The sequence below is a fragment of the Hemitrygon akajei genome, unplaced genomic scaffold, assembly GCF_048418815.1.
Source record: "Hemitrygon akajei unplaced genomic scaffold, sHemAka1.3 Scf000190, whole genome shotgun sequence".
Classification (NCBI taxonomy): domain Eukaryota; kingdom Metazoa; phylum Chordata; class Chondrichthyes; order Myliobatiformes; family Dasyatidae; genus Hemitrygon; species Hemitrygon akajei.
The window spans coordinates 100,667-122,836 of NW_027332076.1; the positions used below are offsets into that span (position 1 = coordinate 100,667).

The 22,170-nt window shown below is 50.3% G+C and overlaps 1 protein-coding gene across 1 annotated transcript in view; it reads right to left on the minus strand.

The window, feature by feature from the left end:
- The window catches only part of LOC140724342 (scavenger receptor cysteine-rich type 1 protein M130-like), a 31,048-nt gene extending 9,314 nt beyond the window's left edge, over window positions 1-21,734 (minus strand). The window contains exons 1-12 of the mRNA XM_073038796.1: window positions 21,527-21,734; window positions 19,377-19,691; window positions 17,663-17,977; window positions 15,949-16,263; window positions 13,800-14,114; window positions 12,085-12,399; window positions 9,932-10,246; window positions 8,218-8,532; window positions 6,080-6,394; window positions 4,366-4,680; window positions 2,233-2,547; window positions 533-847 (exon numbers count right to left, since the gene is read on the minus strand). Of these exons, the coding sequence (XP_072894897.1) occupies window positions 533-847; window positions 2,233-2,547; window positions 4,366-4,680; window positions 6,080-6,394; window positions 8,218-8,532; window positions 9,932-10,246; window positions 12,085-12,399; window positions 13,800-14,114; window positions 15,949-16,263; window positions 17,663-17,977; window positions 19,377-19,691; window positions 21,527-21,734 (3,673 nt within the window). The remainder of the gene's footprint in view (window positions 1-532; window positions 848-2,232; window positions 2,548-4,365; window positions 4,681-6,079; window positions 6,395-8,217; window positions 8,533-9,931; window positions 10,247-12,084; window positions 12,400-13,799; window positions 14,115-15,948; window positions 16,264-17,662; window positions 17,978-19,376; window positions 19,692-21,526) is intronic.
- Between the last annotated feature and the right edge of the window lie 436 nt (window positions 21,735-22,170).

The following is a 22,170-nucleotide window of genomic DNA, read 5'->3' on the forward strand; positions in this document are numbered from 1 at the left end:
TCTGCCTTCTCCCTGTAATCTTCAAAGGCCTGGGTAATGAAATATAAACAATGACCTGGCCACCACAGCAGCCCATGACAATGAATTCCACAGAACCACCACTTGTAAGACTTGGTAGTAAAATATTCTTGCTCATCTGTAAAGAGAAGCTCTTGTATTCATAGGTTGTGCCCCAGGTGGCAATTACCTTGACCGCCCAGACTGACCCCACTATCCCGTCACTTTTTCACAGTCTACCTCTATCCTGGTCAACCCGGCAACGGGACAGGGCCTCTAATTGCTGGGAGCGAGGGAAATGCTCCTCCACCCTTTAACCTTTCGGACTCTGCAGTGATTAGGACAGCCTGCACTACAATCCGACCATCTCCCAGCACCTGCAGCTGGACCTGACAACCAGGAACCACGGAGGATCAGGACCTTGAGACGGACAGTGAAGCAGTCAGGGGAACAATCTGCTCAACACTGGAGTTCACTTAATAGCACAGCAGAGGTTTCAGTGTAAAGCACACACTCGCTGCCCACCCACACTCACCTGTGCAGGAGACTCCAGCGTCCTCTGCGTGGGAGCAGTTATTCAACCCCCATGGGCTGGCAGGGCATTGGTCGAGAGCAGGCTCTGTCCCGTCACACTTCACTCCATCCAGCCAGATCTTCCCAGTGCCCTCTCCGTAGGAGGCATCTGTTGTTACCGAATCAGATGTTCCACAGTTCAAAATCCTGCAGACCACGTCCGCAGCCATCTTATTCCAGCTCCTGCCACAGACGGTGCCCCAGGTAGAATTATGATAGACCTCGACTCTCCCAGAGCACATGTTGATCCCGTTCACCAGCCGGACGGGGACCGGGCCTGGAACCGAGAAGGGAATGAGGTTAAAATGAAGATTCCCATATTGAAAGGTGATGAGAGTGACGCAAGAGAAGGGTTCGACTCTGCAATGTGAAACGGGGATTTGACTGAGGGGCAATGGGGTTCGACTGGGTGGGGTATGAATGATTGAGGGAAGGATCATCGAGCTCAGAGAACAACACAGGACCAGCCGGATTCTGCTGACCAGGATGCCAGAGGAACTAATGCCAGCTGCCAACACACTGTCCATTTACCTCCATACCTGCTTGTGAAATGTTAAAGTGTTTGATACCTGGTTTTTAAATACTGATGCTGTGATTACTGACACAACCTCCCCTGAAAGTGGTTTCCAGACACCACTGTCTGTGTGAAAGAACTTTCCCCATAAATCTCCTTTACACATTCCCCCTCCAGTGCCCTGTGGTATTGGACATTTCCATCCTGGGAAAAACACTCTGAACCATCTGCCCTGTCCGTGCCTCGAATCAGTGGATCAATTTACTTCAGGTCTCCCCCAAGCAACATTCCTCTCCTGCAATGGCTACTTTGCTTTATTTTTGCCTTGACCACGTTCCTAATCACCTGCAGCCTGTCGAATGACTGGCCCCACTGGCTTTTACAAAATTGCCACACAGATCCATAGGCTAACAGATCTGCTGACTGTAATCGGCCGAGAAGGTTAAACATGCTTGAGTTGTTCCCAGACAGCATCAGATTCTGAGGGGAGACTTACACCATCAGACAAACGAGCAGATTTAGGCCATTTCGCACATCAAGTCGGATCTGACATCCGCATGCCTGATTAATTATCTTAATCAACTCCATTCTGCCTTCTCCTCGACACCCTGATTGATCAAGAACCTATCAAACTCTGCTTCAAATACCCCCGATCACTTGGCCTCCGCATCCACCCGTGTAAATGAATTCCACAGATTCACCACGTACTTGCTGATAAATATTCTTCCTCATCTGTAAAGAGATGTCCTTCTGTTCTGAGGTTGTGCCCTCAGTGGTAATTCCCTTAACCTCCCAGTCTCAACCCACTATCCCCTCACGTTTTCACAGTCTACCTCTATCCTGGTGAAGCTCAATCCAAAAATCCCAACCCGGCAACGGGACAGGGCCTCTAATTGCTGGGAGCGAGGGAAATGCTCCTCCACCCTTTAACCTTTCGGACTCTGCAGTGATTTGGACAGCCTGCACTACAATCCGACCATCTCCCAGCACCTGCAGCTGGACCTGACAACCAGGAACCACGGAGGATCAGGACCTTGAGACGGACAGTGATGCAGTCAGGGGAACAATCTGCTCAACACTGGAGTTCACTTAATAGCACAGCAGAGGTTTCAGTGTAAAGCACACACTCGCTGCCCACCCACACTCACCTGTGCAGGAGACTCCAGCGTCCTCTGCGTGGGAGCAGTTATTCACCCCCCATGGGCTGGCAGGGCACTGGTCGAGAGCAGGCTCTGTCCCGTCACACTTCACCCCATCCAGCCAGATCTTCCCAGTGCCCTCTCCGTAGGAGGCATCTGTTGTTATTAACTGGGATGTTCCACAGTTCAAAACCCGGCAGACCAAGTCCGCTTCACTCCTATTCCAGCTCCTGCCACAGACGGTGCCCCAGGTAGAGTTATGATAGACCTCGACTCTCCCAGAGCACATGTTGTTCCCATTCACCAGCCGGACAGGGACCGGGCCTGAAACAGATCAGGGACAGGGGAGGGTGGTGTGGTGGGGTTCCAGTTAGTTCACTCCTGGTAATGTACCTATTTTGCCTCAGAGTGGCCACTCAGTTCCCTAGAACAAAGAATATTACAGCACACTATAGACACTAGGTCCATGATATTAACCTCTTCCGAGATCAATCTCACATAACCCTCCATTTTTCGGTCATTCCTGTGATGTCCCTAATGTGTCTGTCTCTACCACCACCTCTGACAGCACATTCTATACATCCTCCACTCTCTGTGTAAAACCTGACCCCAGCCCACCCCAATACCCACCCTATACCTGCCTCCATCACCTTAAAATTATTCCCTCATGTGAGTCATTTCTCTTCTGGGACTGTTGCCTCCCCCGGAGGGTCGTTCCTCCCATTCCAGCCCGCACCAGTATCCAAGGCGGAATGCTTATTATTTAACAGGACAACCACAGTGGTACACTCACTGTTTACTTATTCCCTTACCCTCTCCTCAGAGTCACGCAGTTACCTGCCTCCTGCAACTTAGGGGCTTCTATCCATCATCTCCTCATTCTCCCTTGTGCACCAAAGGTAATCCAGATTCATCTCCAGTTCATCAACGCACGACTCTAAGGAGCTGACACTCGGAGCCCGTATAGTTATCAGAGAGACTGCAGGTCTCCCAAAGTTCCCACATCTCCCATGAAGAAGACACCACTGACCCTGGCCCCATTCTCACTGTAATACTCGACAGAAATAGACGAAGAGAAAAGGAAATTTACCTCAGCCTCCACCTCTACTTACTGATTCTCATGGCAGACAGACAGACAGACATACTTTATTTATCCCGAGGGAAATTGGGTTTTGTTACAGCCGCACCAAGAACAGTGAAGAAATATAGCAATATAAAACCATAAATGATTAAATAATAATAAGTTAATCATGCCAAGTGGAAGTAAGTCCAGGACCAGCCTATTGGCTCAGGGTGTCTGACACTCGGAGGGAGGAGTTGTAAAGTTTGATGGCCACAGGTAGGAATGACATCCTATGACGCTCAGTGTTGCATCTCGGTGGAATGAGTCTCTGGCTGAATGTACTCCTGTGCCTACCCAGTACATTATGGAGTGGATGGGAGTCATTGTCCAAGATGGCATGCAACTTGGACAGCATCCTCTTTTCAGACACCACCATCAGAGAGTCCAGTTCCACCCCCACAACGTCACTGGCCTTACGAATGAGTTGATTCTGTTGGTGTCTCCTACCCTCAGCCTGCTGCACCAGCACACAACAGCAAACATGATAGCACTGGCCACCAGACTCGTAGAACATCCTCAGCATCGTCCGGCAGATGTTAAAGGACCTCAGTCTGCTCAGGAAATAGAGACGGCTCTGACCCTTCTTGTAGACATCCTCAGTGTTCTTTGACCAGTCCAGTTTATTCTCGATTCGTATGCTCAGGTATTTGTAGTCGTCCACCATATCCACACTGACCCCTTGGATGGAAACAGGGGTCACCGGTGCTTCAGCCCTCCTCAGGTCCACCACCAGCTCTTCAGTCTTTTTCACTTTAAGCTGCAGATGATTCTGCTCGCACCCTGTGACAAAGTTTCCCACCGTAGCCCTGTACTCAGCCTCATCTCCCTTGCTGATGAATCCAACTATGGCAGAGTCATCGGAAAACCTCCGAAGATGGCAAGACTCTGTGTTGTAGTTGAGGAACTCGAGAAGGACAGTGATGCAGTCAGGTGAACAATCTGTTCAACATTGGAGTTCACTTAATTGCACACCGAAGGTTTCAGTGTAAAGCACATCCTCACTGCCCACCCACACTCACCTGTGCAGGAGACTCCAGCGTCCTCTGCGTGGGAGCAGTTATTCACCCCCCATGGGCTGGCAGCGCACTGGTCGAGAGCAGGCTCTGTCCCGTCACACTTCACCTCATCCAGCCAGATCTTCCCAGTGCCCTCTCCGTAGGAGGCATCTGTTGTTACCGAATCAGATGTCCCACAGTTCAAAATCCTGCAGACCACGTCCGCCGCCATCTTATTCCAGCTCCTGCCACAGACGGTGCCCCAGGTAGAGTTATGATAGACCTCGACTCTCCCAGAGCATATGTTGTTCCCGTTCACCAGCCGGACGGGGACCGGGCCTGAAACCGAGAAGGGAATGATGTTAAAATGAGGATTCCCATATTGAAAGTTGATGAGAGTGACGTGAGAGAAGGCAGAGACTCTGCAATGTGAAACGGGGATTGGACTGAGGGGCAATGGGGTTCGACTGGGTGGGGTATGAATGATTGAGGGAAGGAACGTCGAGCTCAGAGAACAACACAGGAACAGGCCCTTCGGACCAGTCGGATTCTGCTGACCAGGATGCCAGAGGGACTAATGCCAGCTGCCCACACACTGTCCATTTACCTCCATACCTGCTTGTAAAATGTGAAAGTGTTTGATACCTAGTTTTTAAACACTGATGCTGTGATTACTGACACAACCTCCCCTGAAAGTGGTTTCCAGACAACACTGTCTGTATGAAAGAACTTTCCCCATAAATCTCCTTTACACACTCCCCCTCCAGTGCCCTGTGGTATTGGACATTTCCATCCTGGGAAAAACACTCTGAACCATCGGCCCTGTCCGTGCCTCGAATCAGTGGATCAATTTACTTCAGGTCTCCCCCAAGCAACATTCCTCTCCTGCAATGGCCACTTTACTTTATTTTTGCCTTGACCACGTTCCTAATCACCTGCAGCCTGTCGAATGACTGGCCCCACTGGCTTTTTCAAAATTGCCGCACAGATCCACAGGCCAACAGATCTGCTGACTGTAATCGGCCGAGAAGGTTAAACATGCTTGAGTTGTTCCCAGACAGCATCAGATTCTGAGAGGAGACTTACACCATCAGACAAACGAGCAGATTTAGGCCATTTGGCACATCGAGTCGGATCTGACATTCGCATGCCTGATTAATTATCTTAATCAACTCCATTCTGCCTTCTCCTCGACTCCCTGATTGATCAAGAACCTATCAAATTCTGCTTCAAATACTCCCGATGACTTGGCCTCCGCATCCACCTGTATAAATGAATTCTAAAGATCCACCACGTACTTGCTGATAAATATTCTTCCTCATCTGTAAAGAGATGTCCTTCTGTTCTGAGGTTGTGCCCTCAGTGGTAATTCCCTTAACCTCCCAGTCTCACCCCACTATCCCCTCACGTTTTCACAGTCTACCTCTATCCTGGTGAAGCTCAATCCAAAAATCCCAACCCAGCAACGGGACAGTGCCTCTAACTGCTGGGAGCGAGGGAAATGCTCCTCCACCCTTTAACCTTTCGGACTCTGCAGTGATTTGGACAGCCTGCACTACAATCCGACCATCTCCCAGCACCTGCAGCTGGACCTGACAACCAGGAACCACGGAGGATCAGGACCTTGAGACGGACAGTGATGCAGTCAGGGGAACAATCTGCTCAACACTGGAGTTCACTTAATAGCACAGCAGAGGCTTCAGTGTAAAGCACATCCTCACTGCCCACCCACACTCACCTGTGCAGGAGACTCCAGCGTCCTCTGCGTGGGAGCAGTTATTCACCCCCCATGGGCTGGCAGGGCACTGGTCGAGAGCAGGCTCTGTCCCGTCACACTTCACCCCATCCAGCCAGATCTTCCCAGTGCCCTCTCCGTAGGAGGCATCTGTTGTTACCGAATCAGGTGTCCCACAGTTCAAAACCCTGCAGACCACGTCCGCTTCACTCCTATTCCAGCTCCTGCCACAGACGGTGCCCCAGGTAGAGTTATGATAGACCTCGACTCTCCCAGAGCACATGTTGTTCCCGTTCACCAGCCGGACAGGGACCGGGCCTGAAACAGATCAGGGGAGGGTGGTGTGGTGGGGTTCCAGTTAGTTCACTCCTGGTAATGTACCTATTTTGCCTCAGAGTGGCCACTCGGTTCCCTAGAACAAACAATATTACAGCAGACTACGCACACTTGGCCCATGATGTTAATCTATTCCAAGATGAATCCCATGTAACCCCCCATCCTCTGACTCTTTACTGTCCCTAATGTGTCTGTCTCTACCACCACCTCTGACAGCACATTCTATACATCCTCCACTCTCTGTGTAAAACCTGACCTCTGACTACACCCCAGCGCACCCCAATACCCACCCTATACCTTCCTCCATCACCTTAAAATTATTCCCTCATGTGAGTCATTTCTGTTCTCGGACTGTTGCCTCCCCTGGAGGGTCGTTTCTCCCATTCCAGCCCGCACCAGTATCCAAGGTGGAATGCTTATTATTTAACGGGACAACCACAGTGGTACACTCACTGTCTACCTATTCCCCTACCCACTCCTCAGAGTCACGCAGTTACCTGCCTCCTGCAACTTAGGGGCTTCTATCCATCATCTCCTCATTCTCCCGTGTGCGCCAAAGGTAATCCAGATTCATCTCCAGTTAATCAACGCACGACTCTAAGGAGCTGACGCTCAGAGACGGTATAGTTATCAGAGAGACTGCAGGTCTCCCAAAGTTCCCACATCTCCCATGAAGAAGACACCACTGACCCTGGCCCCATTCTCACTGTAATACTCAACAGAAATAGACGAAGAGAAAAGGAAATTTACCTCAGCCTCCACCTCTACTTACTGATTCTCATGGCAGACAGACAGACAGACATACTTTATTTATCCCGAGGGAAATTGGGTTTTGTTACAGCCGCACCAAGAACAGTGAAGAAATATAGCAACATAAAACCATAAATGATTAAATAATAATAAGTTAATCATGCCAAGTGGAAGTAAGTCCAGGACCAGCCTATTGGCTCAGGGTGTCTGACACTCGGAGGGAGGAGTTGTAAAGTTTGATGGCCACAGGTAGGAATGACATCCTATGACGCTCAGTGTTGCATCTCGGTGGAATGAGTCTCTGGCTGAATGTACTCCTGTGCCTACCCAGTACATTATGGAGTGGATGGGAGTCATTGTCCAAGATGGCATGCAACTTGGACAGCATCCTCTTTTCAGACACCACCGTCAAAGAGTCCAGTTCCAACCCCACAACGTCACTGGCCTTACGAATGAGTTTGTTGATTCTGTTGGTGTCTGTTACCCTCAGCCTGCTGCCCCAGCACACAACAGCAAACATGATAGCACTGGCCACCAGACTCGTAGAACATCCTCAGGATCGTCCGGCAGATGTTAAAGGACCTCAGTCTGCTCAGGAAATAGAGACGGCTTTGACCCTTCTTGTAGACATCCTCAGTGTTCTTTGACCAGTCCAGTTTATAGTCGATTCGTATGCTCAGGTATTTGTAGTCGTCCACCATATCACACTGACCCCTTGGATGGAAACAGGGGTCACTGGTGCTTCAGCCCTCCTCAGGTCCACCAGCAGCTCTTCAGTCTTTTTCACTTTAAGCTGCAGATGATTCTGCTCGCACCCTGTGACAAAGTTTCCCACCGTAGCCCTGTACTCAGCCTCATCTCCCTTGCTGATGCATCCAACTATGGCAGAGTCATCGGAAAACCTCCGAAGATGGCAAGACTCTGTGTTGTAGTTGAGGAACTCGAGAAGGACAGTGATGCAGTCATGTGAACAATCCGTTCAACATTGGAGTTCACTTAATTGCACACCGAAGGTTTCAGTGTAAAGCACATCCTCACTGCCCACCCACACTCACCTGTGCAGGAGACTCCAGCGTCCTCTGCGTGGGAGCAGTTATTCACCCCCCATGGGCTGGCAGCGCACTGGTCGAGAGCAGGCTCTGTCCCCTTACACTTCACTCCATCCAGCCAGATCTTCCCAGTGCCCTCTCCGTAGGAGGCATCTGTTGTTACCGAATCAGATGTCCCACAGTTCAAAACCCTGCAGACCACGTCCGCCGCCATCTTATTCCAGCTCCTGCCACAGACGGTGCCCCAGGTAGAGTTATGATAGACCTCGACTCTCCCAGAGCACATGTTGTTCCCGTTCACCAGCCGGACGGGGACCGGGCCTGGAACCGAGAAGGGAATGAGGTTAAAATGAGGATTCCCATATTGAAATTTGATGAGAGTGACGTGAGAGAAGGCAGAGACTCTGCAATGTGAAACGGGGATTGGACTGAGGGGAAATGGGGTTCGACTGGGTGGGGTATGAATGATTGAGGGAAGGAACATCGAGCTCAGAGAACAACACAGGAACAGGCCGTTCGGACCAGCCGGATTCTGCTGACCAGGATGCCAGAGGAACTAATGCCAGCCGCTAACACACTGTCCATTTACCTCCATACCTGCTTGTGAAATGTTAAAGTGTTTGATACCTAGTTTTTAAACACTGATGCTGTGATTACTGACACAACCTCCCCTGAAAGTGGTTTCCAGACAACACTGTCTGTATGAAAGAACTTTCCCCATAAATCTCCTTTACACACTCCCCCTCCAGTGCCCTGTGGTATTGGACATTTCCATCCTGGGAAAAACACTCTGAACCATCTGTCCTGTCCGTGCCTCGAATCAGTGGATCAATTTACTTCAGGTCTCCCCCAAGCAACATTCCTCTCCTGCAATGGCCACTTTGCTTTATTTTTGCCTTGACCACGTTCCTAATTACCTGCAGCCTGGCGAATGACTGGCCCCACTGGCTTTTTCAAAATTGCCGCACAGATCCATAGGCTAACAGATCTGCTGACTGTAATCGGCCGAGAAGGTTAAACATGCTTGAGTTGTTCCCAGACAGCATCAGATTCTGAGAGGAGACTTACACCATCAGACAAACGAGCAGATTTAGGCCATTTGGCACATCGAGTCGGATCTGACATTCGCATGCCTGATTAATTATCTTAATCAACTCCATTCTGCCTTCTCCTCGACTCCCTGATTGATCAAGAACCTATCAAACTCTGCTTCAAATATCCCCAATGACCAGGCCTCCGCATCCACCTGTATAAATGAATTCCACAGATTCACCACGTACTTGCTGATAAATATTCTTCCTCATCTGTAAAGAGATGTCCTTCTGTTCTGAGGTTGTGCCCTCAGTGGTAATTCCCTTAACCTCCCAGTCTCACCCCACTATCCCCTCACGTTTTCACAGTCTACCTCTATCCTGGTGAAGCTCAATCCAAAAATCCCAACCCGGCAACGGGACAGGGCCTCTAACTGCTGGGAGCGAGGGAAATGCTCCTCCACCCTTTAACCTTTCGGACTCTGCAGTGATTTGGACAGCCTGCACTACAATCCGACCATCTCCCAGCACCTGCAGCTGGACCTGACAACCAGGAACCACGGAGGATCAGGACCTTGAGACGGACAGTGATGCAGTCAGGGGAACAATCTGCTCAACACTGGAGTTCACTTAATAGCACAGCAGAGGTTTCAGTGTAAAGCACACACTCGCTGCCCACCCACACTCACCTGTGCAGGAGACTCCAGCGTCCTCTGCGTGGGAGCAGTTATTCACCCCCCATGGGCTGGCAGCGCACTGGTCGAGAGCAGGCTCTGTCCCATCACACTTCACCCCATCCAGCCAGATCTTCCCAGTGCCCTCTCCGTAGGAGGCATCTGTTGTTACCGAATCAGGTGTCCCACAGTTCAAAACCCTGCAGACCACGTCCGCTTCACTCCTATTCCAGCTCCTGCCACAGACGGTGCCCCAGGTAGAGTTATGATAGACCTCGACTCTCCCAGAGCACATGTTGTTCCCGTTCACCAGCCGGACAGGGACCGGGCCTGAAACAGATCAGGGACAGGGGAGGGTGGTGTGGTGGGGTTCCAGTTAGTTCACTCCTGGTAATGTACCTATTTTGCCTCAGAGTGGCCACTCGGTTCCCTAGAACAAACAATATTACAGCAGACTACACACACTTGGCCCATGATGTTAATCTATTCCAAGATGAATCCCATGTAACCCCCCATCCTCTGACTCTTTACTGTCCCTAATGACAGTCCCTAATGTCCCTAATCACCACCTCTGACAGCACATTCTATACATCCTCCACTCTCTGTGTAAAACCTGACCTCTGACTACACCCCAGCCCACCCCAATACCCACCCTATACCTTCCTCCATCACCTTAAAATTATTCCCTCATGTGAGTCATTTCTGTTCAGGGACTGTTGCCTCTCCCTGAGGGTCGTTCCTCCCATTCCAGCCCGCACCAGTATCCAAGGTGGAATGCTTATTATTTAACGGGACAACCACAGTGGTACACTCACTGTCTACCTATTCCCCTACCCACTCCTCAGAGTCACGCAGTTACCTGCCTCCTGCAACTTAGGGGCTTCTATCCATCATCTCCTCATTCTCCCGTGTGCACCAAAGGTAATCCAGATTCAACTCCAGTTCATCAACGCACGACTCTAAGGAGCTGACGCTCAGAGACGGTATAGTTATCAGAGAGACTGCAGGTCTCCCAAAGTTCCCACATCTCCCATGAAGAAGACACCACTGACCCTGGCCCCATTCTCACTGTAATACTCAACAGAAATAGACGAAGAGAAAAGGAAATTTACCTCAGCCTCCACCTCTACTTACTGATTCTCATGGCAGACAGACAGACAGACATACTTTATTTATCCCGAGGGAAATTGGGTTTTGTTACAGCCGCACCAAGAACAGTGAAGAAATATAGCAACATAAAACCATAAATGATTAAATAATAATAAGTTAATCATGCCAAGTGGAAGTAAGTCCAGGACCAGCCTATTGGCTCAGGGTGTCTGACACTCGGAGGGAGGAGTTGTAAAGTTTGATGGCCACAGGTAGGAATGACATCCTATGACGCTCAGTGTTGCATCTCGGTGGAATGAGTCTCTGGCTGAATGTACTCCTGTGCCTACCCAGTACATTATGGAGTGGATGGGAGTCATTGTCCAAGATGGCATGCAACTTGGACAGCATCCTCTTTTCAGACACCACCGTCAAAGAGTCCAGTTCCAACCCCACAACGTCACTGGCCTTACGAATGAGTTTGTTGATTCTGTTGGTGTCTGTTACCCTCAGCCTGCTGCCCCAGTACACAACAGCAAACATGATAGCACTGGCCACCAGACTCGTAGAATATCCTCAGCATTGTGCGGCAGATGTTAAAGGACCTCAGTCTCCTCAGGAAATAGAGACGGCTCTGACCCTTCTTGTAGACAGCCTCAGTGTTCTTTGACCAGTCCAGTTTATTGTCGATTCGTATCCCCGGGTATTTGTAGTCGTCCACCATATCCACACTGACCCCTTGGATGGAAACAGGGGTCACTGGTGCTTCAGCCCTCCTCAGGTCCACCACCAGCTCTTCAGTCTTTTTCACTTTAAGCTGCAGATGATTCTGCTCGCACCCTGTGACAAAGTTTCCCACCGTAGCCCTGTACTCAGCCTCATCTCCCTTGCTGATGCATCCAACTATGGCAGAGTCATCGGAAAACCTCCGAAGATGGCAAGACTCTGTGTTGTAGTTGAGGAACTCGAGAAGGACAGTGATGCAGTCAGGTGAACAATCAGTTCAACATTGGAGTTCACTTAATTGCACACCGAAGGTTTCAGTGTAAAGCACATCCTCACTGCCCACCCACACTCACCTGTGCAGGAGACTCCAGCGTCCTCTGCGTGGGAGCAGTTATTCACCCCCCATGGGCTGGCAGCGCACTGGTCGAGAGCAGGCTCTGTCCCGTCACACTTCACCCCATCCAGCCAGACCTTCCCAGTGCCCTCTCCGTAGGAGGCATCTGTTGTTACCGAATCAGATGTCCCACAGTTCAAAACCCTGCAGACCACGTCCGCCGCCATCTTATTCCAGCTCCTGCCACAGACGGTGCCCCAGGTAGAGTTATGATAGACCTCGACTCTCCCAGAGCACATGTTGTTCCCGTTCACCAGCCGGACGGGGACCGGGCCTGGAACCGAGAAGGGAATGAGGTTAAAATGAGGATTCCCATATTGAAAGTTGATGAGAGTGACGTGAGAGAAGGCAGAGACTCTGCAATGTGAAACGGGGATTGGACTGAGGGGAAATGGGGTTCGACTGGGTGGGGTATGAATGATTGAGGGAAGGAACATCGAGCTCAGAGAACAACACAGGAACAGGCCGTTCGGACCAGCCGGATTCTGCTGACCAGGATGCCAGAGGAACTAATGCCAGCCGCCCACACACTGTCCATTTACCTCCATACCTGCTTGTAAAATGTTAAAGTGTTTGATACCTAGTTTTTAAACACTGATGCTGTGATTACTGACACAACCTCCCCTGAAAGTGGTTTCCAGACACCACTGTCTGTATGAAAGAACTTTCCCCATAAATCTCCTTTACACATTCCCCCTCCAGTGCCCTGTGGTATTGGACATTTCCATCCTGGGAAAAACACTCTGAACCATCTGCCCTGTCCGTGCCTCGAATCAGTGGATCAATTTACTTCAGGTCTCCCCCAAGCAACATTCCTCTCCTGCAATGGCCACTTTGCTTTATTTTTGCCTTGACCACGTTCCTAATCACCTGCAGCCTGTCGAATGACTGGCCCCACTGGCTTTTTCAAAATTGCAACACAGATCCATAGGCTAACAGATCTGCTGACTGTAATCGGCCGAGAAGGTTAAACATGCTTGAGTTGTTCCCAGACAGCATCAGATTCTGAGGGGAGACTTACACCATCAGACAAACGAGCAGATTTAGGCCATTTGGTACATCGAGTCGGATCTGACATTCGCATGGCTGATTAATTATCTTAATCAACTCCATTCTGCCTTCTCCTCGACACCCTGATTGATCGAGAACCTATCAAACTCTGCTTCAAATACCCCCGATCACTTGGCCTCCGCATCCACCCGTGTAAATGAATTCCACAGATTCACCACGTACTTGCTGATAAATATTCTTCCTCATCTGTAAAGAGATGTCCTTCTGTTCTGAGGTTGTGCCCTCAGTGGTAATTCCGTTAACCTCCCAGTCTCACCCCACTATCCCCTCACGTTTTCACAGTCTACATCTATCCTGGTGAAGCTCAATCCAAAAATCCCAACCCGGCAACGGGACAGGGCCTCTAATTGCTGGGAGCGAGGGAAATGCTCCTCCACCCTTTAACCTTTCGGACTCTGCAGTGATTTGGACAGCCTGCACTACAATCCGACCATCTCCCATCTCCCTGCAGCTGGACCTGACAACCAGAAACCACGGAGGATCAGGACCTTGAGACGGACAGTGATGCAGTCAGGGGAACAATCTGCTCAACACTGGAGTTCACTTAATAGCACAGCAGAGGTTTCAGTGTAAAGCACACACTCGCTGCCCACCCACACTCACCTGTGCAGGAGACTCCAGCGTCCTCTGCGTGGGAGCAGTTATTCACCCCCCATGGGCTGGCAGGGCACTGGTCGAGAGCAGGCTCTGTCCCATCACACTTCACTCCATCCAGCCAGATCTTCCCAGTGCCCTCTCCGTAGGAGGCATCTGTTGTTACCGACTCAGGTGACCCACAGTTCAAAATCCTGCAGACCACGTCCGCTTCACTCCTATTCCAGCTCCTGCCACAGACGGTGCCCCAGGTAGAGTTATGATAGACCTCGACTCTCCCAGAGCACATGTTGTTCCCATTCACCAGCCGGACAGGGACCGGGCCTGAAACAGATCAGGGACAGGGGAGGGTGGTGTTGTGGGGTTCCAGTTAGTTCACACCTGGTAATGTACCTGTTTTTCTTCAGAGTGGCCAGCTCGTTACCTAGAACAAACAGTATTACAGCACACTACACATACTTGGCCCATGATGTTAACCTCTTCCGAGATCAATCTCACATAACCCTCCATTTTTCAGTCATTCCTGTGATGTCCCTAATGTGTCTGTCTCTACCACCACCTCTGACAGCACATTCTATACATCCTCCACTCTCTGTGTAAAACCTGACCTCTGACTACACCCCAGCCCACCCCAATACCCACCCTATACCTGCCTCCATCACCTTAAAATTATTCCCTCATGTGAGTCATTTCTGTTCAGGGACTGTTGCCTCTCCCTGAGGGTCATTCCTCCCATTCCAGCCCGCACCAGTATCCAAGGTGGAATGCTTGTTATTTAACGGGACAACCACAGTGGTACACTCACTGTCTACCTAATCCCTTACCCACTCCTCAGAGTCACGCAGTTACCTGCCTCCTGCAACTTAGGGGCTTCTATCCATCATCTCCTCATTCTCCCGTATGCACCAAAGGTAATCCAGATTCATCTCCAGTTCATCAACGCACGACTCTAAGGAGCTGACGCTCAGAGCCGGTATAGTTATCAGAGAGACTGCAGATCTCCCAAAGTTCCCACATCTCCCATGAAGAACACACCACTGACCCTGGCCCCATTCTCACTGTAATACTCGACAGAAATAGATGAAGAGAAAAGGAAATTTACCTCAGCCTCCACCTCTACTTACTGATTTTCATGGCAGACAGACAGACAGACATACTTTATTGATCCCGAGGGAAATTGGGTTTTGTTACAGCTGCACCAAGAACAGTGAAGAAATATAGCAACATAAAACCATAAATGATTAAATAATAATACTAAGTTAATCATGCCAAGTGGAAGTAAGTCCAGGACCAGCCTATTGGCTCAGGGTGTCTGACACTCGGAGGGAGGAGTTGTAAAGTTTGATGGCCACAGGTAGGAATGACATCCTATGATGCTCAGTGTTGCATCTCGGTGGAATGAGTCTCTGGCTGAATGTACTCCTGTGCCTACCCAGTACATTATGGAGTGGATGGGAGTCATTGTCCAAGATGGCATGCAACTTGGACAGCATCCTCTTTTCAGACACCACCGTCAGAGTCCAGTTCCACCCCCACAACGTCACTGGCCTTACGAATGAGTTTGTTTATTCTGTTGGTGTCTGTTACGCTCAGCCTGCTGCCCCAGCACACAACAGCAAACATGATAGCACTGGCCACCAGACTCGTAGAACATCCTCAGCATCGTCCGGCAGATGTTAAAGGACCTCAGTCTCCTCAGGAATAGAGACGGCTCTGACCCTTCTTGTAGACAGCCTCAGTGTTCTTTGACCAGTCCAGTTTATTGTCGATTCGTATCCCCGGGTATTTGTAGTCGTCCACCATATCCACACTGACCCCTTGGATGGAAACAGGGGTCACCGGTGCTTCAGCCCTCCTCAGGTCCACCAACAGCTCTTCAGTCTTTTTCACTTTAAGCTGCAGATGATTCTGCTCGCACCCTGTGACAAAGTTTCCCACCGTAGCCCTGTACTCAGCCTCATCTCCCTTGCTGATGCATCCAACTATGGCAGAGTCATCGGAAAACTTCCGAAGATGGCAAGACTCTGTGTTGTAGTTGAGGAACTCGAGAAGGACAGTGATGCAGTCAGGTGAACAATCCGTTCAACATTGGAGTTCACTTAATTGCACACCGAAGGTTTCAGTGTAAAGCACATCCTCACTGCCCACCCACACTCACCTGTGCAGGAGACTCCAGCGTCCTCTGCGTGGGAGCAGTTATTCACCCCCCATGGGCTGGCAGCGCACTGGTCGAGAGCCGGCTCTGTCCCCTTACACTTCACTCCATCCAGCCAGATCTTCCCAGTGCCCTCTCCGTAGGAGGCATCTGTTGTTACCGAATCAGATGTCCCACAGTTCAAAATCCTGCAGACCACGTCCGCTTCACTCTTATTCCAGCTCCTGCCACAGACGGTGCCCCAGGTAGAGTTATGATAGACCTCGACTCTCCCAGAGCACATGTTGTTCCCGTTCACCAGCCGGACGGGGACCGGGCCTGGAACAGAGAAGGGAATGAGGTTAAACTGAGGATTCCCATATTGAAAGTTGATGAGAGTGACGTGAGAGAAGGCTGAGAATCTGCAATGTGAAATGGGGCTTGGACTGAGGGGCAATGGGGTTCGACTGGGTGGGGTATGAATGATTGAGGGAAGGAACATCGAGCTCAGAGAACAACACAGGAACAGACCCTTCGGACCAGCCGGATTCTGCTGACCAGGATGCCAGAGGGACTAATGCCAGCTGCCCACACACTGTCCATTTACCTCCATACCTGCTTGTAAAATGTTAAAGTGTTTGATACCTAGTTTTTAAACACTGATGCTGTGATTACTGACACAACCTCCCCTGAAAGTGGTTTCCAGACACCACTGTCTGTATGAAAGAACTTTCCCCATAAATCTCCTTTACACATTCCCCCTCCAGTGCCCTGTGGTATTGGACATTTCCATCCTGGGAAAAACACTCTGAACCATCTGTCCTGTCCGTGCCTCGAATCAGTGGATCAATTTACTTCAGGTCTCCCCCAAGCAACATTCCTCTCCTGCAATGGCCACTTTGCTTTATTTTTGCCTTGACCACGTTCCTAATTACCTGCAGCCTGTCGAATGACTGTCCCCAGTGGCTTTTTCAAAATTGCCGCACAGATCCATCGGCTAACAGATCTGCTGACTGTAATCGGCCGAGAAGGTTAAACATGCTTGAGTTGTTCCCAGACAGCATCAGGTTCTGAGGGGAGACTTACACCATCAGACAAACGAGCAGATTTAGGCCATTTGGCACATCGAGTCGGATCTGACATTCGCATGGCTGATTAATTATCATAATCAACTCCATTCTGCCTTCTCTTCGACGCCCTGATTGATCAAGAACCTATCAAACTCTGCTTCAAATATCCCAAATGACCAGGCTTCCACATCCGCCTGTGGAAATGAATTCCACAGATTCACCACGTACTTGCTGATAAATATTCTTCCTCATCTGTAAAGAGATGTCCTTCTATTCTGAGGTTGTGTCCTCGGTGGTAATTCCCTTAACCTCCCAGTCTCACCCCACTATCCCCTCACGTTTTCACAGTCTACATCTATCCTGGTGAAGCTCAATCCAAAAATCCCAACCCGGCAACGGGACAGGGCCTCTAATTGCTGGGAGCGAGGGAAATGCTCCTCCACCCTTTAACCTTTCGGACTCTGCAGTGATTTGGGCAGCCTGCACTACAATCCGACCATCTCCCAGCACCTGCAGCTGGACCTGACAACCAGGAACCACGGAGGATCAGGACCTTGAGACGGACAGTGATGCAGTCAGGGGAACAATCTGCTCAACACTGGAGTTCACTTAATAGCACAGCAGAGGTTTCAGTGTAAAGCACACACTCGCTGCCCACCCACACTCACCTGTGCAGGAGACTCCAGCGTCCTCTGCGTGGGAGCAGTTATTCACCCCCCATGGGCTGGCAGGGCACTGGTCGAGAGCAGGCTCTGTCCCGTCACACTTCACCCAATCCAGCCAGATCTTCCCAGTGCCCTCTCCGTAGGAGGCATCTGTTGTTACCGAATCAGATGTCCCACAGTTCAAAATTCTGCAGACCAAGTCCGCTTCACTCTTATTCCAGCTCCTGCCACAGACGGTGCCCCAGGTAGAGTTATGATAGACCTCGACTCTCCCAGAGCACATGTTGTTCCCGTTCACCAGCCGGACGGGGACCGGGCCTGGAACCGAGAAGGGAATGATGTTAAAATGAGGATTCCCATATTGAAAGTTGATGAGAGTGACATGTGAGAAGGCTGAGAATCTGCAATCTGAAATTGGGCTTGGACTGATGGGCAATGGGGTTCGACTGGGTGGGGTATGAATGATTGAGGGAAGGAACATCGAGCTCAGAGAACAACACAGGAACAGGCCCTTCGGACCAGCCGGATTCTGCTGACCAGGATGCCAGAGGGACTAATGCCAGCTGCCCACACACTGTCCATTTACCTCCATACCTGCTTGTAAAATGTTAAAGTGTTTGATACCTAGTTTTTAAATACTGATGCTGTGATTACTGACACAACCTCCCCTGAAAGTGGTTTCCAGACACCACTGTCTGTGTGAAAGAACTTTCCCCATAAATCTCCTTTACACATTCCCCCTCCAGTGCCCTGTGGTATTGGACATTTCCATCCTGGGAAAAACACTCTGAACCATCGGCCCTGTCCGTGCCTCGAATCAGTGGATCAATTTACTTCAGGTCTCCCCCAAGCAACATTCCTCTCCTGCAATGGCCACTTTGCTTTATTTTTGCCTTGACCACGTTCCTAATCACCTGCAGCCTGTCGAATGACTGGCCCCACTGGCTTTTTCAAAATTGCCGCACAGATCCATAGGCTAACAGATCTGCTGACTGTAATCGGCCGAGAAGGTTAAACATGCTTGAGTTGTTCCCAGACAGCATCAGATTCTGAGGGGAGACTTACAGCATCAGACAAACGAGCAGATTTAGGCCATTTCGCACATCGAGTCGGATCTGACATTCGCATGGCTGATTAATTATCTTAATCAACTCCATTCTGCCTTCTCCTCGACACCCTGATTGATCAAGAACCTATCAAACTCTGCTTCAAATACCCCCGATCACTTGGCCTCCGCATCCACCCGTGTAAATGAATTCCACAGATTCACCACGTACTTGCTGATAAATATTCATCCTCATCTGTAAAGAGATGTCCTTCTGTTCTGAGGTTGTGCCCTCAGTGGTAATTCCCTTAACCTCCCAGTCTCACCACACTATCCCCTCACGTTTTCACAGTCTACCTCTATCCTGGTGAAGCTCAATCCAAAAATCCCAACCCGGCAACGGGACAGGGCCTCTAACTGCTGGGAGCGAGGGAAATGCTCCTCCACCCTTTAACCTTTCGGACTCTGCAGTGATTTGGACAGCCTGCACTACAATCCGACCATCTCCCAGCACCTGCAGCTGGACCTGACAACCAGGAACCACGGAGGATCAGGACCTTGAGAAGGACAGTGATGCAGTCAGGGGAACAATCTGCTCAACACCGGAGTTCACTTAATAGCACAGCAGAGGTTTCAGTGTAAAGCACACACTCGCTGCCCACCAACACTCACCTGTGCAGGAGACTCCAGCGTCCTCTGCGTGGGAGCAGTTATTCACCCCCCATGGGCTGGCAGGGCACTGGTCGAGAGCAGGCTCTGTCCCGTCACACTTCACCCCATCCAGCCAGATCTTCCCAGTGCCCTCTCCGTAGGAGGCATCTGTTGTTACCGAATCAGATGTCCCACAGTTCAAAATCCTGCAGACCAAGTCCGCTTCACTCTTATTCCAGCTCCTGCCACAGACGGTGCCCCAGGTAGAGTTATGATAGACCTCGACTCTCCCAGAGCACATGTTGTTCCCGTTCACCAGCCGGGCAGGGACCGGGCCTGAAACAGATCAGGGACAGGGGAGGGTGGTGTGGTGGGGCTCCAGTTAGTTCAATCCTGGTAATGTACCTATCTTGCCTCAGAGTGGTAACTCGGTTCCCGAGAATAAACAATATTACAGCAGACTACACACACTTGGCCCATGATGTTAACCTCTTCTAAGATCCATCTCACATAACCCTCCATTTTTCGGTCATTCCTGTGATGTCCCTAATGTGTCTGTCTCTACCACCACCTCTGACAGCACATTCTATACATCCTCCACTCTCTGTGTAAAACCTGACCTCTGAATACACCCCAGCCCACCCCAATACCCACCCTATAACTTCCTCCATCACTTTAAAATTATTCCCTCATGTGAGTCATTTCTCTTCTGGGACTGTTGCCTCCCCTGGAGGGTCATTCCTCCCATTCCAGCCTGAACCAGTATCCAAGGTGGAATGCTTATTATTTAACGGGACAACCACAGTGGTACACTCACTGTCTACTTATTCCCCTACCCTCTCCTCAGAGTCACGCAGTTACCTGCCTCCTGCAAGTTAAGGGCTTCTATCCATCATCTCCTCATTCTCCCGTGTGCGCCAAAGGTCATCCAGATTCATCTCCAGTTCATCAACGCACGACTCTAAGGAGCTGACGCTCGGAGCCCGTATAGTTATCAGAGAGACTGCAGATCTCCCAAAGTTCCCACATCTCCCATGAAGAACACACCACTGACCCTGGCCCCATTTTTACTGTAATACTCGACAGAAATAGATGAAGAGAAAAGGAAATTTACCTCAGCCTCCACCTCTACTTACTGATTCTCATGGCAGACCGACAGACAGACATACTTTATTTATCCCGAGGGAAATTGGGTTTTGTTACAGCCGCACCAAGAACAGTGAAGAAACATAGCAATATAAAACCATAAATGATTAAATAATACTAAGTTAATCATGCCAAGTGGAAGTAAGTCCAGGGCCAGCCTATTGGCTCAGGGTGTCTGACACTCTGAGGGAGGAGTTGTAAAGTTTGATGGCCACAGGTAGGAATGACATCCTATGACGCTCAGTGTTGCATCTCGGTGGAATGAGTCTCTGGCTGAATATACTCCTGTGCCTACCCAGTACATTATGGAGTGGATGGGAGTCATTGTCCAAGATGGCGTGCAACTTGGACAGCATCCTCTTTTCAGACACCACCGTCAGAGGGTCCAGTTCCAGCCCCACAACGTCACTGGCCTTACGAATGAGTTTGTTGATTCTGTTGGTGTCTCCTACCCTCAGCCTGCTGCCCCAGCACACAACAGCAAACATGATAGCACTGGCCACCAGACTCGTAGAACATCCTCAGCATCGTGCGGCAGATGTTAAAGGACCTCAGTCGGCTCAGGAAATAGAGACGGCTCTGACCCTTCTTGTAGACATCCTCAGTGTTCTTTGACACAGTCCAGTTTATAGTCGATTCGTATGCTCAGGTATTTGTAGTCGTCCACCATATCCACACTGACCCCTTGGATGGAAACAGGGGTCACCGGTGCCTCAGCCCTCCTCAGGTCCACCACCAGCACTTCAGTCTTTTTCACTTTAAGCTGCAGATGATTCTGCTCGCACCCTGTGACAAAGTTTCCCACCGTAGCCCTGTACTCAGCCTCATCTCCCTTGCTGATGCATCCAACTATGGCAGAGTCATCGGAAAAGTTCCGAAGATGGCAAGACTCTGTGTTGTAGTTGAGGAACTCGAGAAGGACAGTGATGCAGTCAGGTGAACAATCCGTTCAACATTGGAGTTCACTTAATTGCACACCGAAGGTTTCAGTGTAAAGCACATCCTCACTGCCCACCCACACTCACCTGTGCAGGAGACTCCAGCGTCCTCTGCGTGGGAGCAGTTATTCACCCCCCATGGGCTGGCAGCGCACTGGTCGAGAGCCGGCTCTGTCCCGTCACACTTCACCCCATCCAGCCAGACCTTCCCAGTGCCCTCTCCGTAGGAGGCATCTGTTGTTACCGAATCAGATGTCCCACAGTTCAAAATCCTGCAGACAACGTCCGCCGCCATCTTATTCCAGCTCCTGCCACAGACGGTGCCCCAGGTAGAGTTATGATAGACCTCGACTCTCCCAGAGCACATGTTGTTCCCGTTCACCAGCCGGACAGGGACCGGGCCTGAAACAGATCAGGGACAGGGGAGGGTGGTGTGGTGCGGTTCCAGTTAGTTCACTCCTGGTAATGTACCTATTTTGCCTCAGAGTGCCTACTCAGTTCCCCAGAACAAACAATATTACAGCACACTACACACACTTGGCCCATGATGTTAATCTATTCCAAGATCAATCCCATGTAACCCCCCATCCTCTGACTCTTTACTGTCCCTAATGTGTCTATCTCTACCACCACCTCTGACAGCACATTCTATACATCCTCCACTCTCTGTGTAAAACCTGACCTCTGACTTCACCCCAGCCCACCCCAATACCCACCCTATACCTTCCTCC